Source organism: Lissotriton vulgaris, unplaced genomic scaffold (assembly GCF_964263255.1).
Source record: "Lissotriton vulgaris unplaced genomic scaffold, aLisVul1.2 SCAFFOLD_4612, whole genome shotgun sequence".
Lineage (NCBI taxonomy): Eukaryota > Metazoa > Chordata > Amphibia > Caudata > Salamandridae > Lissotriton > Lissotriton vulgaris.
Window position 1 is genome coordinate 43,590 of NW_028246038.1, and position 19,065 is coordinate 62,654.

Genomic DNA, 19,065 nt, shown 5'->3' on the forward strand with positions numbered 1-19,065 from the left:
CTGTCACCGAAACGCGCGTCGGCGTATGTCTCCAGGAATACGGTTATTGTCCACACCACATCAGGACCCGTAGTTAAAACCACCTATCTGGATTAACATCTTGACATATCCAGCACATGAACCATCGTTGTGCTATACTCGCAAGGAGTAGGAAATTGATTGGTAGAATGAATGATGTATGGTACTAGACTAGTTAGAGTAAGGAAGGATTGAGTGTGAATGATATAGTGTGTGTTAAGTACTGGCCGTTACTGGGTAGGACAAATTTCCCTTCTGTTATTGTCTCTATATATATATGTTTGTTTTATTTATGATATATATGCACTACTGATATACTAAAAAATATATTTCTATACTCTAAGAAGAAACTTTTTATATATATGTGATCAGAAAACAAAAAATAAAAAATATATTTTTCAATATGAACTGTTTAGTCTATTTGATTTGACCATGTGATTGTGATGTTCAGTGTCAATCCCTAGGTTAACCACCCCTCTATGTATATCTCTTGGACCCTCTAACTAGGGCCTTTATATCTTGAGGCAGGGTACTCCTTTTCTATTCAATGGTTTTTCCCCCCTATTTCCTGCCATATCCTTAAGCTGCCCACGGGGAACCCCCTTCTTTGTTCACCTTGTAGTTGGAGGCCTACTTCCAAAATTGGAGAGCAAAATTTAGACCATCATGGACTGGGTTGCTCCCCCTACTCAGACTCAGGTCAGAGCTTTCTTGGGCCTGAGTGAGTACAACAGAAGGTTTGTTAAGGGCTATGGATCCATAGCAACACCCCTTAATGATCTCACCCCCCAAAGAATGCCTAAGAAAGTTCAGTGGACAGTTAGCGGTCAGAAGACATTTGATGACCTGAAACAATCCATGTGCTCTGCTCCAAATCAGCAATGTCCGGTGCTAGAAATATGATCCCCTATGCTTGGGGGCTCTTTAGGAGACCCCCATGTACTCCCAGTAACAGTTTTAGGGTCTGCCAGCAAGCTAGTGCTGCTGCCAGCCACAGACATGATTCTGCCCTCCTGCCACTAAGCTGAGCCAAAACAGGGGAAGGTAGAACAATAGGTTTTCTGTCACATGAATTGTGACCTCCCAGACAGGATTTTGTGTATTGGGCTGGGTTGGGATCGCCTTCCAGGCATCCAGACTGTTATGAAGGGCATACTTGAGTCCCTCTTTGCATACTCAAGTTTGAGCCAGTTCAGGAACCCTTGTTTCCTGCTCTGGCAAGAAACTGGAGAAAGGCCCAAGGACAGGATTATCCCCTCTGTCCAGCCCCTCCACTAGGAGGGACCATGGTGAAGTTCTAACGCTTTCTATATGGTACCAAAGTTCTCCACTGTGGGAGGGTCCTCATACTCATCGTAGAACAAGAATCACTTCTGAAACCAAGACAACACTCTTCAACCGTCTGGATACTTGAACTTCGTTGGGCTTTGACTGGAACCGAGACTGCATCAAGGAAGAGACCTGCTGCTCCTGGTCTTGCGGTCAAGTCATCTGAGTCGTCTGTGCTTCATCCAGGTTCTCCAGAAGGCCTGTAGGCATCAAGGACATCCCTTGCATCTGCAGGCACTGCAACAAAGCTGACTGGTCTGCTGCTCCTGTTGTTCGGAGGACTTCGCAAGGCCCAGCAACACAGGTGGTGGTTCTGAAGCTCCCTCGAGGCCTGACCTGCCTTCTCTGCAATTTTGACAGTATCCCTCGTTGGAGCCGCTGGGACTGAACCCCTGTGCACCCAGTCTACTTGCCATTGCCAATGCTTGTTATATTCCAGAGATCTTCGAGCAACAAGAAGCTCAAGCCTCCAGTTCCTCATCCGTTGAAGATCAGCATCCTCATTGCATCATCTGCAACCTGGGCCACCATCTTTGCTGAGCTGCCTGAGGTCTTGTGTGTCCTTTCAATAGGAACTGTTTAGTCTATTTGATTTGACCATGTGATTGTGATGTTCAGTGTCAATCCCTAGGTTAACCACCCCTCTATGTATATCTCTTGGACCCTCTAACTAGGGCCTTTATATCTTGAGGCAGGGTACTCTCCTTTTCTATTCAATGGTTTTTCCCCCCTATTTCCTGCCATATCCTTAAGCTGCCCACGGGGAACCCCCTTCGTTGTTCACTTGATTCCCAGCCTTGAGCTGTGGGGGTTAGTCGGGTTCTTCTGATTGAATGGACCTAGAGATAGTGTATCTGAAGTATGATTAGTTGTGGATGAGTGTTAGGATAGTATATGTGGGTTTGAAGATTGATACACGCATGACCTATATCTAAAAAATAACTGTGCCCCAATAAATTGTATAGAAAAAAATATCAGATCTACTACCTAAAGTTCGCCTAAAGCTGCCTTACATCAATTCCTGCCGTAATAAAAACTAAAAAGAATAAGAATGGAGTCTATAAAAACGTTTGGCTTTACGGACGATGACTTCGCTAAAATGCTTGGCCTCCCAGTGGATGGCAATCAAGACTTTACTGTACCAAAAGGACTTAATGGAGACTGGAATAAACTGCTAAATCTCCGAAAAAAAATCTAAAAGAACAGAGCTACATGCAAAATTCATGTTAGATTACCTACGAGCTGGCACCATCCCCATTGGGCTCAGAGTCCGGAACATACCTGGAATGTTCATCGAAATCAGACAGTTCCTGGAGCGATGGGCACTTATTTCCAACCGTTGCACCAGGGACTGGATGATGCTGATTGTGGAAACGGCACGGACCGTAATGGAGATTCTAGAAAATGAAATCAAAGAATGGAGGATAAGCTTAAGGAGGGGGATTCAGTGGATGAGGGGAAAAGGAAACTGGAAGAAATCCAATTTGAACTGGAATCCTTTTCTGACTACCTGCTAAAAAGAAAAACAGAAAAACTAAGAAAGGACGTTCGAATGTTCTCACAGGAAAGGGCTTATCCCTATTTAGGGACTAACTTCTATAGTGCCCAGGAAGAAAGTGCTCCCCGAGGACAGGCACCGAGATGGGGACAAGGAAGAAAAGTCACCACCTTTTCTGAAACACAGACTCCGAAGGGGATACCCCTGAGGAATATGACCCTGGTTATGAACAAGAACACAACCCTAACCCAGGACACAACCCCATCAGAGGAAATAGAAGAGGAGGATATGACCGTAACTATCAACCAAACCGTTTTTAGGGAACCGCCGGGGCAACACCCGTCCCCCATCGAGAACCCCGCAAACAAGGAATTACCATCAGGGTCGCGGCCAGCCCCAAATGTATGTGCAGACCTGCCATCAGCAATATTGGCGAACATAAGGGGGCTCCCTGTGTTCAACGAAACAGTAGATCCTGAGGCTATCCAACTTCTTTCTAGGGGCCTCTCATTCATGCCATCATCCAACTTCAACAAATTTGAATTAAATAAAGACTTACAACTATTTTTTAGGAAGATACGCCTCCAGAAATTTTTCCTGGAAGCGCCCCCCTCTAACATTGAAAATAATAGATCTGGTTGTAAACCACCATCCTCTTTCACACCATCCTTGGGGGTGGTAGGACCTGAGGTCAATGTATTTGAAAAAACCGTCATGCATAAAATCACCAAGATGACCAAATATGTGCCCCTTCCAAAGGACAACTTATCAGCCAAAGAAAAGAAGGCCTTAAAGGACTTAGAAACTAATAAAAATATCACAATCAAACCTTGTGATAAAGGTGGAGGGATAACACTGTTAGACACAACTGATTACAAGAGGAGAATGAATGAACTACTATCATCCTCTGGACACTACACTCGGGTGACTAGGAATCCCGAAAATGCCTTGAAAAAACGGATATTGACAATGGTCCAAAAAGCGGTCATTCGGGACCACATCTGTGAAGCAGAGGCAGAATACCTTACTCCGTCCAATACCAAAATACCCATCATAGACGGTTTACCCAAAACCCACAAGAACAGCACTGATCCCCCTATGCGACCGATAGTCTCGACCATTGGCTCTGCCACCGTGCCATTATCAAAGTATATCGATAAATTTTTAAATCCTATGGTGACAGAACTACAATCATATGTACGGGACACTGGACACTTTATCCAGCAAGTCGAGGGTATTCAATTCCACGAAGAGTCTGAAGTTATGGTCACATTGGATGTGGAGGCATTATATTCGAATATACCACAACAAGGAGCATATGATGCCATTGAGACTGTACTCTCCAGAGATACCACCATAACAAATGCTGAATTCATCTTACAATGTCTCAAAGTAGTATTATTTGATAACTACTTTGAATTTGATAACACCCTATATAGACAGGCATCGGGTGTCAGTATGGGAGCAAGCTGCGCACCTAGCATCGCCTGTCTGTATATGGGGGAATTCGAAAGGACAAATATCTTTAATGAGATGGCCCCCTTTTTCGAGAACGTCATGAACTGGAAACGGTTCATTGACGATATCTTTTTTATTTGGAAGGGGGCAGAAGAACAATTGACTGAATTCATTGAATGGATCAATATGGCGGACACCAATCTGAAATTTACCAGCCACACCAGCAGATCTAGAATCGAATTTCTAGACATCTGGATTGAACATCAGAACAACACCATCAAAGTATCCCTGTACACCAAACCGACAGCTCGCAACACCTTGCTGCAATATGCCAGCTTCCATCCACGCAGCCAGAGGGACAGTATCCCTTACAGTCAGTTCCTTCGGATTAGGAGGAACTGTACTGACCTTCAAGATTTTCTAACCCAGGCTGACATACTTCAGGAAAAGCTGCGGTTCCGAGGATACCCCCCGAGATTGATCAGAGAGTCTTTTAAACGAGCCAGATACACCAACAGGGAAGCAATGTTCACGGAAAAAGAATCGGAGAAACTAAACCAACTGGTGTGTGTAACACGTCATTCCGAGATGAACCATAAGATCAGACAGGCTGTGAATTCAAGCTGGCACATCTTAAATCTGGAAAGCGAAAAACACACCTAAGACGACCTATCTTTGCTTTAAAAAAAAACCAGAATTTGAAAAATCATCTGGTAAAGGGGAGAATACAAGAACCCTCAATGAATAAACAGACTACCATGACAGGAATGGATCCAATATATGGCAATCACAAGTGTGGAACATGCCATATTTGCCCTCAAGCCATTATAGGTGATACTGTCATCACCAACACACGCACGATCTCAGTTAGCAGGAACACCACGCTAACGAATTGTCGCACCAGCAATATCATCTACCTCATACTGTGCCCGTGCAATCTCCCATATGTTGGAGAAACTGGAAGAGAATGCCGGGTACGGATAGGGGAGCACAAGTCAAACATAAGAAATAAAAAAATGACAGCCCCTATTGTGGCCCACTGGCTGGAGAAAAACCACAAGGATATAGAAATTCGCTGGTTCATCTTGGAAAAGATAAAGGCCAACCCTGGAACTGACCCAACATGTCTCCGAAAAAAACGGGAGGTCTTTTGGATCTTTTTCCTTGACTCTGTAGAAAAAGGACTGAATGAGGAATGCCCTTGGCATCAGGCTTTTTTGTAATAACAGTATGGGACCTCTACGCCAAAAAATGATGAATCTACATCTTAAAATTCGGCTAAGCTAATCTAGGGTCACTTTCTCCATTAATACTGGCATGATTAGTGACAAAAGTATGACTAACAGCTATGGGAAAAGTTTTTACCCAATCAAAACGGGAGACTCCGAGGCCATCTATTAGAGTCTGATTCAGAATACACTAACTGGGGGTGAACTTAAATGGCTGTCAATCTATCAGAATAACTCGATCCTTGGAAGAATGTGCACCGATGTCTAATATGGGGATGCACTTAACCTCTGTGAGTGAGAAAAGCTTATATATTAACTGTAACTATTTATGGCTCGACATCAATCCTTGGTCCATCAGCGACTTCCTGAAGGAAGATCTAACTATTATTATATATATAAAAATTATGAAAACCCTATAATTGCCTATTTGGCACCTTTATATATGAATATATATACTATCAAACTATATCTATATCATACACTTTATGCCTCAAAAAATCGTATCTCCATGAAGAAAACGAAAACTGACGATCGGTTTTAGTAAGATGGCCGCTACAGCGCCTCAAATGATATCTTAAACAGCGTTTTCATCCACTGTTTGGTATACTCAAGATGGCGACTGAATACAGGGTGGAGAAAATAGTCCGTCTATTCTTTTTATATAAATCAGGAACAGCTGATTTGGTATGTCGAGTGGGCGCGAAAACGACGATCCTCGATAAGGACACCGGAAACTGCCTCTGAGAATCTTATCTTCGTTTATCGGCCGACAGACCGGGTCGGCGGAATCCCAACTTAAGGAAAACTGCCCGCGAGACGAAGGTAAGCATTGAAAATCGAGCGCTCTATGATTACGAAACCTGTCTAGAGAGACCAGTTTCTTAGCATTCTTTATGCTCCCCTGTTCCAGGTGCAGCATCAGCCAGTCCCTCACTGAGGCAGCTCTATCATTCTGGGACTACACCGTATACCTATACTACCCATGACAGGAAAATGACATAGTGCAGCACTACTGGAACCCCCGTTTAAGAACAAAAAGAAATCTTTCTATAAAAAGGTAAATAACGGGGATAAAATAGATATGTAATATGAAACTGCAGGAGTTGGGCTCTGTAGTTTTACTGAATTGCCATCCTTATCTGTAGGAACGCCAGAGACAAATGTGCCATTCAGCGCCGGTTTTAACATTAAAAAGGAGAACTCCAGCCCTACGAGCCAACCTCCCCGGTATGTACTGGTAGCCACAATAGGCGTGGTGTTAAGTAACCTTCCGAAATACGTTATTACACTATAGTAAGAATAATTAACCACTATCTTGGCCATGATACGTTACTGATTTAGCTTTGCTCTCTTTGACAGGCTCCTTTGTTGCCTACTATCATTTAGACCCTAGAGGACCGCCTAAACAGGAAGGGGGAATAAAGATACCACGCCTAGGTGCCGACCGACCCTGGTAGGTATCTCTAAAACTTATAGCACTAGGTATGTTAGGCAATAACAAGCTCCTTTAAATATTCTAACCCGGTAATCACGATCTCCGTAACCAAAAGAGATCTGTAGAGATGGATACCTGAAAGACCTCTTTGATACCCTATGGCTATAAGCACAGATACCATAAAGGATATGGACTAACAATAAAAAAATCTGACCTGTTTAGAAGCACCCCGAAATGTTGACATAAGAGTTAATCTAATTATCCCCCTGACAGAATCTGAACGGCCTGAAGCTTGGCTTCGGATACTACCAGCAGCATCGGCGCCCCTATACCTGCTAGAAGTCGCGCGATGCCTGATATTCTTGAATAATAAAGCTAAAACCAGGTAAAACAAAGAAGTGAAAAGCCTAGAAAGAATTAAACAATTGTGGGCATGGTTATACTAGACTACTTGGTCTTAGCTGGGATTTATACTAACACATAATGACTAGCTGAACTACCTGTTGACTCTGGACTCGGTCCTTGATTTATACTACAGAATCATGCGTGTACAAAAGAGAGGAGTGCTGAGAGAGACTATGAACTGTCTTGATATGTATGATAAAAGCAGTTTGTAGACCTATGTGTGAGTAAAGAATCTGTGTGGTATTGAATGTGCTCTTTGGTCCATACAGTCAAGGCTATCATGATGCCTTTTAGATTTCACCTGTCGGGGAATCTATCTTAGGGAGTGTCTCTAGAAGGTTTGGCACTGCATGGCAATCAATGGTCAGGTGTAGGAGCATTGCTCCAATGTTTATCAGATGGACAAAATAACAGGCTAAAGTCTCTCTAAATGTCTGAAAATATATAGTAACCCTTCTAGGATGATGAATGTTTAATGTTAGCACTGAACTGTAATCTGAAAGGTATATGTACATACATGAAAGTAAAATGCATGTTTTACTCCTTATTTTGCAGAATTTTATCTTTGTGCCCGTCCCAGTATACTGCCCCTTGCCCTGACGAAGGTGCGGCCTCACTGGCCTGTCACCGAAACGCGCGTCGGCGTATGTCTCCAGGAATACGGTTATTGTCCACACCACATCAGGACCCGTAGTTAAAACCACCTATCTGGATTAACATCTTGACATATCCAGCACATGAACCATCGTTGTGCTATACTCGCAAGGAGTAGGAAATTGATTGGTAGAATGAATGATGTATGGTACTAGACTAGTTAGAGTAAGGAAGGATTGAGTGTGAATGATATAGTGTGTGTTAAGTACTGGCCGTTACTGGGTAGGACAAATTTCCCTTCTGTTATTGTCTCTATATATATATGTTTGTTTTATTTATGATATATATGCACTACTGGTATACTAAAAAATATATTTCTATACTCTAAGAAGAAACTTTTTATATATATGTGATCAGAAAACAAAAAATAAAAAATATATTTTTCAATATGAACTGTTTAGTCTATTTGATTTGACCATGTGATTGTGATGTTCAGTGTCAATCCCTAGGTTAACCACCCCTCTATGTATATCTCTTGGACCCTCTAACTAGGGCCTTTATATCTTGAGGCAGGGTACTCCTTTTCTATTCAATGGTTTTTCCCCCCTATTTCCTGCCATATCCTTAAGCTGCCCACGGGGAACCCCCTTCTTTGTTCACCTTGTAGTTGGAGGCCTACTTCCAAAATTGGAGAGCAAAATTTAGACCATCATGGACTGGGTTGCTCCCCCTACTCAGACTCAGGTCAGAGCTTTCTTGGGCCTGAGTGAGTACAACAGAAGGTTTGTTAAGGGCTATGGATCCATAGCAACACCCCTTAATGATCTCACCCCCCAAAGAATGCCTAAGAAAGTTCAGTGGACAGTTAGCGGTCAGAAGACATTTGATGACCTGAAACAATCCATGTGCTCTGCTCCAAATCAGCAATGTCCGGTGCTAGAAATATGATCCCCTATGCTTGGGGGCTCTTTAGGAGACCCCCATGTACTCCCGGTAACAGTTTTAGGGTCTGCCAGCAAGCTAGTGCTGCTGCCAGCCACAGACATGATTCTGCCCTCCTGCCACTAAGCTGAGCCAAAACAGGGGAAGGTAGAACAATAGGTTTTCTGTCACATGAATTGTGACCTCCCAGACAGGATTTTGTGTATTGGGCTGGGTTGGGATCGCCTTCCAGGCATCCAGACGGTTATGAAGGGCATACTTGAGTCCCTCTTTGCATACTCAAGTTTGAGCCAGTTCAGGAACCCTTGTTTCCTGCTCTGGCAAGAAACTGGAGAAAGGCCCAAGGACAGGATTATCCCCTCTGTCCAGCCCCTCCACTAGGAGGGACCATGGTGAAGTTCTAACGCTTTCTATATGGTACCAAAGTTCTCCACTGTGGGAGGGTCCTCATACTCATCGTAGAACAAGAATCACTTCTGAAACCAAGACAACACTCTTCAACCGTCTGGATACTTGAACTTCGTTGGGCTTTGACTGGAACCGAGACTGCATCAAGGAAGAGACCTGCTGCTCCTAGTCTTGCGGTCAAGTCATCTGAGTCGTCTGTGCTTCATCCAGGTTCCCCAGAAGGCCTGTAGGCATCAAGGACATCCCTTGCATCTGCAGGCACTGCAACAAAGCTGACTGGTCTGCTGCTCCTGTTGTTCGGAGGACTTCGCAAGGCCCAGCAACACAGGTGGTGGTTCTGAAGCTCCCTCGAGGCCTGACCTGCCTTCTCTGCAATTTTGACACTATCCCTCGTTGGAGCCGCTGGGACTGAACCCCTGTGCACCCAGTCTACTTGCCATTGCCAATGCTTGTTATATTCCAGAGATCTTCGAGCAACAAGAAGCTCAAGCCTCCAGTTCCTCATCCGTTGAAGATCAGCATCCTCATTGCATCATCTGCAACCTGGGCCACCATCTTTGCTGAGCTGCCTGAGGTCTTGTGTGTCCTTTCAGAGGTCTTCCTTTGCTGCAGTGGGCTCCTCTGCTTGCTCAGGGCCTGCTTTGATTCTCCTGCTGTTGGCGAGTCCCTTGGACCTTGCTGGTCCCAACTTTTGCATCTTTTTGCTTTCTACGCCAATTGCGGCTACCAAGGCTTGTTGCTGCTGCCGCCAGACACCAGACACCTGGACACTGACACCTGATGTGGGCCAGCTTATGCACAGCTCCTGGTCTTCTTCAGCATTGCCTGGTCCTCACAGCTGCAGGGACAAGGTAACTGTCTTCACTCCTAAACCTCCAGGCATGGGTGGGCGTTGTGCTTCCATGCCTCCTGGTCACTTCCAAGTGGCATAGACTCTGTCCCCTCTGCTTGCAGGTTCTCCTCTTGAAGAGTCTACCCTTGGATTCCACCAAACTCCTTCACAGGCTTCTCCAGAGTCATTTTCAAAGTATTCTATTGTCGTCTACGGCAGGTTCCAATGTCACTTCACCCTATGCACCTGGCTTTCCTAGTGCAAGTAACCTGATTCCAGGTGGGGCGGGTCTTCAACTTCCAAACTTCTAAAGGGTTTCTTTTGAGTCCTCTGGGATGGGTTCTTCTTTAAAACTGCAACTGACTTCTCCATTGACTTCCATTGGGCATGTGGCTGTGTTTCCACTCTGCACACAGCATCTAGGGGGTCCTGGGTACTTACCTTGGGTGGTTCCTTGTGTCCCCAGCTCCTCTGAGTCTTCTGGTCCAAGTCCCATTCTCCTTTGCAGTTTATATTCCACTTACTTTCTTAGTATATGGGTTGGTCTTCCCCTGGAGACCAGTGTATATTTGTACTACTGACTTCATTATTTTGAAGTATTCGTGTGTGTATTATTGATATCTCTGGATAGGAGATATGCCAATTTGTTAGTGATTGTGTTGCATAATAAATAGATCTATTTTTATAAACACTGTGTGGTTATTTTTCATCTAATCTTTACACTCCTTCAAGATAAGCCTGAAGGTTGCTCTACACAGCTACCACTTTGAGAGCTTTCTATGGTTATCAAAGACCACTAAAATCACCATAAGGGTTGTCTTGATAAGTGTAAGGTGCATCACTCCTGGGCGTACACTATATACTAAACCAGCCTCCTACAACCACCAACACTAATTCTCCATTGTCCTTTTCCCACCAGGATACAAGTCCTAAAAAAGAAGTGCGGCACTAACCAAGTTAAACAGTATGTAAGTGACTATCACAAAAAATGACAGATTTTAAGACCTCATATATGTTAAGGAGGTCTGTCATGAGTACATTTGAGCATATTACAATATTTAACAAGTTAGATCTTGCGTCGGAGTTGTACCAAAAAGTGTTGCAACCCCAGCGCAAGATCTAGGCCTCAGATTACACATTTATTTATTAAAACTCTGCCAGAAAGAAATTGGCAACAATGAGAAACGTGGCAGTGTATCGGTTCTGCTTAATTGCTTGCAAAGTCTGTCTTCTATGCAGCAGGCACCTTTACGCCATAAGATATTTTAGATCTTTAATTACCCAGTAAATCTGAGGGAATAATACTGGTAAAATAACTCTGGAGGTTAATGCACTTGCTGGAGAGTCAGGTGTTTTGTCTAGTTCCAGTTTTGTCAAAGTAGCATGGAGGGTTAATGTGCCTCCCACAAAGAACATCATGTGACACGCAGATGATGGATCTTTTTTATATGGATGGGTAAGTAGATTATTGCTTTTAACAGAGATCCTTTCGTTACTTACAGTTCATAAATTGTAATCCTTCTATTATAGCACAGTGAACTATGAAGGAAAAGATGTGAATCCTCAAATTGTAACCCTGTCTTATGTAACACATCCACTAAATTGATTTAAAAACATATGGGGCCATATGTATCATAGTTCCGTTTTGCGATTTCTAAATAGCGATTTTTAAGGAATCGCTATGTATGTAAAAAAAAAAAAAAAAAAAAAAAACGCATTTTTTTGAGATTCCTTAATCTTCCTGATTTGCGAATTCGCAAGTTGCGAATTCGCAAGTTGCGAATTCGCAAATAAGGAATAATTTCCCATTCATTCCTATGGGCCAGGAGGCCCATAGGAATGATTGTGAAATTAATTTTATTTTGCGATTCGCAATTTGCTAATCGCAAAATGAGATTGATTTCAAGGGTGCAGGGGTGTCTCAAGGACACCCTGCTGCACCCCTGAAATCAGCATGTGTGTGCATATGGTGCACATACATGCCCTATGGGCATGTATGTGCGTCACATGCCACATTCAAAAATGGCAATTTGTGCATTTTTACAAGAAATCGCAAATTACCACCAATTGAAAGTTGGTGGTAAATTGCGATTTCTTAAGCTTAATTCGCTATAGAAAAATGCTTCATACATAGCATTTAAGGAATCGCAAAATTGTGATTCCTTAAATGCTATAGCAAAATAAGGAATCGCAAATTTATGCGATTCCTTATGATGCGATTTTTTGATACATATCAAAAAATGCTTAACAACCTTTTGCGATTCGCAAAGGCCGGAATTTGCCGAATTCCAGCCTTTGCGAATCGAAAAAAAAAAAAAAAAAAAAAAAAAAAAAGGCTTGATACATATGGCCCATGCTTTATTGCCAATGTGCATGTGTGATGTAAGGCGCTCTGACACTCTGGATTGGGTTGAGTGGTGCAATAAGAGAAATCAGACAAACTAGTGACATCTAAATTGTTATTTACGTAAATACAGACCAAAACATCTGACACCCAACAGAAGTGGGCTCAGAGGTGTCTGATACTAATTGTTTTTTCATGGTCCCTGGCGAGGTTCAACTGCTCAAAATATAAATTTCACCAAACATTACCCTTTGAGCGGCTAAATTACGGAGTCAAAATAACTAAGTAGGGTCAGGGCTGAGGAGGTGCAGCATGCAGACAGCAATTAACAAACTGTCCTCCTCCTTTGTCCTAGAAGTACAGAGTGCAGGCAGAACGAGGTGTGAACATTTCTGGAGGTTTGCAGCACAACAAAAGGGAGGGCCATCGGCACCTGAAAGCAAGCATGGGCGAATTTTGCGGATCTCGCGTTCGCGAATTTTGCGGATTTGCGAACTCGCAATCCGCAAAATCCGCGAATTCCTGCGAATTTGCGGATTTTTTTTTTGTGTGTTCGCCCGTGTTTCTGCCAGTTCGCGAGGGTTTTTACAATTTCGCAATTTGCGAACTTACCTGTCGGGTCGCAAGTTTTGCGAACTTGTTGTTTCTACGTGTCCAGCCTGTTTGGGACACTCTTCTTCATCACTGCCACTCTGTCACCACTGCCACTCTCTGACTACTCATGCCACCCTCTGGCCCACCCATGCCACCCTCTGTTTCATCACCACACCCTCTGGTTGTCCAGTGTACATTATTTTCGGCAAAGCAAAGCACACCTTCCCTGCCTCAAGTGACCTGAATTAATTTGGGGCTGATTAATGTGTCACAGAATATTTTTTTAGCTGGCACCTGCTTCCTTAGTGCGCCCTGATTAGTGATCTTTTGCACTTGCTAAGTGCTTTCATTGTTGCAAAATTAGTTACAACACCTGCCCTGCCCCAACTGACAATAATGAATTAGGGGCTGATTAATGGATTTTAACTTCCAGCCTGGCTCCTGCTTGTCTCCCTTAGCTGTAATTCAGGACCTTTGTGGCATATGTGTAACTATTCTGAGGTTCAGAGCAGGGTCACATAATAGTTTCAACTGGCAACTGAACTCTGGAGGGGCCCCTCAGGAAGCACTACAGGAAATGGCTACTAATGATGAGCCTGAACTTTTGAACCTGGTAAGTAGTTACTTTCAGTTTTGCTAAGATCGTATTTCTGCAATTTTGCACTTATTCGCGGGGCGCGAACTCACGCGAACAGTGCGAGCAAAATCCGCTGCTCGCGGATTTTGCGGGAGATTCGCGAATCTCGCGGATTGCGAATTTCCCGAAAATCCGCAAAATCCGCGAGCGGAACGGATTTTCCGCCCATACCTACCTGAAAGGCTTTGACAAAAGAATCTCCCCTCTCCCGTCTATCAGTAGCAGGGCCATTGGCACCTTAAAGCACTTATTGGCACCTGAAATCACCAGTGCTTTGAGGCATCAATGGCCCTGCGACTGACAGAAGGGAGAGGGGAAATTCTTTTGTCCCCTCCACCCTTGTCCCCCCCACTACAAAATCTGGGGGGGATATATCCCCCGCGTCCCCCACACTTCCTACGCCCATGCGTAAACCGGCACTTTAGAGACAAAGTGCCAGCACCCAGTAAGGCTTCTGGGGAAAGAAAGTTTGCTATTTCTTTACTTGTTACTACAACCGCTTTGTGTGAACGGTTAAAATCAAGACTGATGTTTGTGTAGTATGTGTTGGAACGGGGGAGGGGCACACATCAAAACTAAAAGCGCGGTGGATAGAAACTCACTGTACGAGTAGGCAAGCAGCAGGTTATCCACTGAAACAAACAAGCATTAGCAACGCAATAGGTATTGCATTTTTGAGTTAGAGCCATTGACGTAAATGGCAATGTCTTTTAAGCTTGTGTTATAGAGTGGAGGTTTGTGGTTTGAGTGGAATTATGTGGATTGAAATGGTTAGTTGTGCAATGGTGTGGTGTGAATTTGTGTAGTGCAAATGTGCAGTGGAAAGGTGTTTAGTAATTTTGTGATGGAGATCACAGTGGTGTAAAGTTGTCTATGGTTGCACTGCTTATATTACAGTGTAATAGAGAGGAGCGGTGCAGACTGTAAATGTGGCGTAGTATAGAGTGGAGTGGTAAAGAGTAGAGTGGATTGGCATAGAGTGCAGTGAGACATCAGCAGTCTTTAAAATCCCAAAAGTGTAAACTCAATCACTAGTTACAACTAAAATAATCAATGGCAATGCAAAACTAGTTATGGCTAAAGTTAAGAGGTTTTGTCCTTGATGTTGCTTGTTCCACCTGCATCCAGTCGAAGCATTGCATATTGGGACCCCTTAACTTAAGTTGGAGGATGAAGCGCTATAGGAAAGGTCTCAAAACATTTGCTTTGTATGCTTAATTTGAGTGGAGAAGTAGGTGGTCGGGGGGGGGGTGGAAGATGTGTTGCAGTGCTCAGACAGAACAGCTGACATCAGGCCTGGGGAATAAAGTGTTGAGTCTCAGCTGTTGTCTCAACAACATTCTGTGATTGAGCAAATCACTTAAGTGACATCAGTAAGGTCATCAGAAAAACGGGGTTTTGGCAAAGTGCTTTCCCCTAGTTGTGGGTACTACCGAAAACGAAGACTGCTTGTAACTAACAGTCTGTACACGTTCTCACTTGTAGACGCCCTTGTGTCTCATTCAGTCTGCACCCCCTGTGAAGTCTGGGGTTTAAAGCCAGGGCATTTCACTAGTGAGAGAAGCCAAGAGATGCTGCCCTTAACCCTCTTTTAGCTGACCGGATTCGTTCCTCACTGATGTGCTCTAAATGTTGTTTGGTGCAAGCCAAAGAAAGCTCACCAGACCTAAAAAGAACTTGTGTGCACTGAAGTAATACATGTTCAAATGTTGGTGCCACTGAAATGCGGAGGCAGAAAGCAAATGCTTTTACAAAATTCACATGCTGCTCAAATGTGCTCCCTAGCAACCCAGGGTCCTCCTATAAAAGTTTATAAACTTCAGCACTTTAATGCTTGCTTTACTGTGATGGGGTAAACCCTTTAGCGTACGAGCCGAGAGGAGCCACTGTGAATAAAGAGTTCCAATGCCTTTCAGATGACGCAAGTGAGGGGAACTAGAAAATACACCTTAAGAGGGGGGCAAATCGCCACCTGTTTTTCGGGTTCCACGATATTCCCCCGACCACCCTGCCTATATTCGATTCGGGAACCCTCCTCTTGAAGATAGGAAGCAAGTGGGGTGGCCTAGCCCAGCCACAGACAGGCCCACCCTTCTCCCTGGCATGTCCTCCATTGCGAGAGAGCCGGGCAGAGTTGGAGTACCTTGTGGGCAACCCTTCGCTACCCACTGCGGCTCCACCAAGTGCAGTGGATTGTAGGGCTGCCGATCCCATTTATGGGGACTGGTGATGCCATAGGGAGGTCAGGCTCCCATCAGATTCAGCAGGGCACAAAGCCAGACCGATTTGAAGTCAGGAGATGCCTTGATAACTGGGTCCTACCATATATAGCATTAAAGAGGGGCTTACTTACCTGAAACACAGGTGCGATCGTTCTGCATGGCCCACACCAAGACGCCGTGAAGTCAACGACGACCAGCTTCGAGTGGGACAGAGCCAGGATGTCATCAAACTGAGCCTGGAAAAAAAAAAATTAACACAACAGATTGTTAAGGTAATCATTGATCAGTTAGAAAGACTTCTTCAAATTACCTTTCTAGCTCATCTGGCCTGTAGCAGCCATGACAGATGCCCGCCTCCTACCCTACACAGAGCACTCTAGCCAAGGTTCAGCATTTGAGCTGCAAACAAGTGATATGAGGAAACCGCCCGGGATTTTACATACGAGTTTTACCCCAAGAAAGATTGCTACCTGCAAGTTAAAACAACATACACTAGTTGGCATAAGGAACAAGGCCCTGGTGATATTCAATACAACTCTAATCTTTAACGAATTCACCAAGTGCTAAATTATGGCATTCCACCATGTGGAGCAATTCCACCTGCAACAACATCTTTGCTTTTAAGAACGTATAACCAGAAATAACTTCGTTTGCAGCATGTGTTCAGCACTACCCAAGGAGAAGCAGGTCAAGTTCAAATGAAACTTGTGAAAACGAAACATTTATGTACTTTACAGATTCACTTAATTATGCAAAAGCAAATTAAGTGAGTTTTACACACCTATGTTTGGAACCTGGAAGTTGCATTGAGACTAATCTACCTGTAAATGTAAATGTTGTATACTTGTAAAGTGCACAGCTGCCCGCACCGCAGGCGTCCCGGCGCTGTATACTGAACCCGTCCTGGCTTTCCCTGTGAGATGGTCCCTTCCGGGCACCCCCAAGGTGAGCCCAGAGTTGCAGAATGGAACCCAAGGTTAGAGTAGGCACCGAGGTGAGAATTATCAGGCGCGCAGACATGTTTTAACCCAAGACCCTGCCACGTTGGGAATCGAACCCTGGTCCCGGGCCGATCTCAGCTTCTGGTCCCGGGCCGATCTCAGCTTCTGGGTCTGCCGCCTCTAACCATTGAGCCACACTTCTTCACAATCGTAATCCTCAGGGTACTCCCGATGAATGTGCAGAGACCCATGACATGCACCCCTTGTTCTACGCCGAGCCTCCGATATCTGATGAGTGCTGTTTATTACAGACTTAACGAGATCTTCTGTAGAGAAGCAGATGTTAGGGACGGCCCTAGGACACTGCGTAAAAGCCACACTTGTGACAAATCTAATTAGTGGTCTCCCATGGATGAGCGTGATAGCAAACTGGTTTACTAAGGACCAGACCAACTTAAAACATAGCGCCTAGCAACAGAGGGAAGGTCAAATAGAAACTTCAAATTGGTCATTGACTGGCAAAATATCGGATAAACTATTAGAACATTAACTTAGTCGCCTGCGGAAACTTAAACCCAACGCCCCCTAAAGCCCAGTGTGCCTGAAACTGACTGGAGCGTCACAAACGCGGCTATGAACATGAAGATGCGGTTTATTGCGCGCTCGCGATCCCATTGGCTAAAAGCCCAAACTGCTGCTAGCCTGGAGAAACTTGGCAGCTGCGTCTAAAAGAGACAGGCGAGCCAACAAATTAACAGGAAGAGCCGAGTCAAGGATATGGCTCGGATCTCAGAGCACGAGCCTTGAAAAGGTTTGCTAAGAAAATCATACAACAACCATCACTTAAAATATGATAAAGTCTATTAAAACTCAATTTGTGTATTTCTTCAGCATGGAAAGGCTTTGAAATAAATCACGACACCGCATCATTAAGAATGTATCAAGAGTGATGTCCTCGAATGGTGCATGTTTAAATAGGGTCACTCATTTACACCCTGTACTGGGCCCAGATTATTCAGCAACCACAGAGTTATCAAGTCAAACAGGTATTTGTACAACTTGTGGTCTGAACCGATCTTTCAAAGTGCTTTCATATGCATGCAAGAATGAAGAAAATTGTGCGCAAGATCACATAATTAAGCAGGTTTTCTGGTTTCACTTTCTACAAACCGACCAGTCAATCGGTATTCATTGGATTTCATTATGTTAAGGCGTTGCTTTTACCTCCATGCTGGTATCATTTAGAGCTCTTTACATGAACACCAGTTACATGAGGTCACATTCATTGCGTATACACGGGTGAGACGAAGGCTTTGATGGGAATCACAGGATGTGGAGCCGACGCCGAGATGGGGCCCAGGTCCCCGGCTCCAGAATCGGCAGCGCTGGTCCCAAGATCACACATCCTGGGTAGAGCGAGGAGGCAAGCAGTAGCCACATAAAAACTCGAGATTCCAACAGTACCACGAGCTGGGCTTCAGCTCTCGGGGGCTCCCCAATCGCCACCTCTACTAATCAATACCAAATTAGAGAAACAGTTTACTACTACTACGAGGAATCACAATTTAAAGAAAAACCTGGCCAAGTGAGCAGCTACGCCCCTCTCGCTTTCAATGGGTTGTTTCCCGTTTGAACAAACGAGCACTAGTTCTCCCTCGCACTCCTCCTGGCCTCTCTCCAGAAAGAAAAAAAAAATAACTCCACAGCCCCGATTTAACAAGAGACTTACCACGCTCCTGATCTTCCTCACCATGCTGATAACAGGCCGAGCGAAAAAAAGTACAATAGAAAATCTGCTCGAGCAGCGACCGGACAAACAACACTGAGCCAATACAAGATAAGTACTGGAGACGCGCTACCCGAGGGGCTTTTAAACCTGTGAAAGTGGGCGGAGCCGCGCCGCGGGGCCTTCTGTGGGGACGGGATTTCCGTTTATCTTTAAAAAAAAAAAATCAGCTCAACTTTTTTTTATCCGACAAAGACGTTGGGAATTGAATATATAAACAAGCATTTACAATGCAATGGTTTTGCCTTTGTTAAAGTTAGAGCTATTGGCATTGCTCTTGACACTCTGAAGCTCCACTCTGCATTCTGAAGCTCCACTCTGCACTCTGAAGCTCCACTCTGCACTTTGAAGCTCCACTCTGAAGCTCCACTCTGAAGCTCCACTCTGAAGCTC

At 44.3% G+C, this 19,065-nt stretch overlaps 1 protein-coding gene across 1 annotated transcript in view; it reads right to left on the minus strand.

Moving 5' to 3' along the window:
- Positions 1 to 18,817, minus strand: part of LOC147666161 (uncharacterized) — a 34,445-nt gene extending 15,628 nt beyond the window's left edge. The window contains exons 1-2 of the mRNA XM_086949257.1: positions 18,616 to 18,817; positions 16,077 to 16,181 (exon numbers count right to left, since the gene is read on the minus strand). Coding sequence (XP_086805383.1) covers positions 16,077 to 16,181; positions 18,616 to 18,639 — 129 coding nt within the window. The 5' untranslated portion in view covers positions 18,640 to 18,817. The remainder of the gene's footprint in view (positions 1 to 16,076; positions 16,182 to 18,615) is intronic.
- Between the last annotated feature and the right edge of the window lie 248 nt (positions 18,818 to 19,065).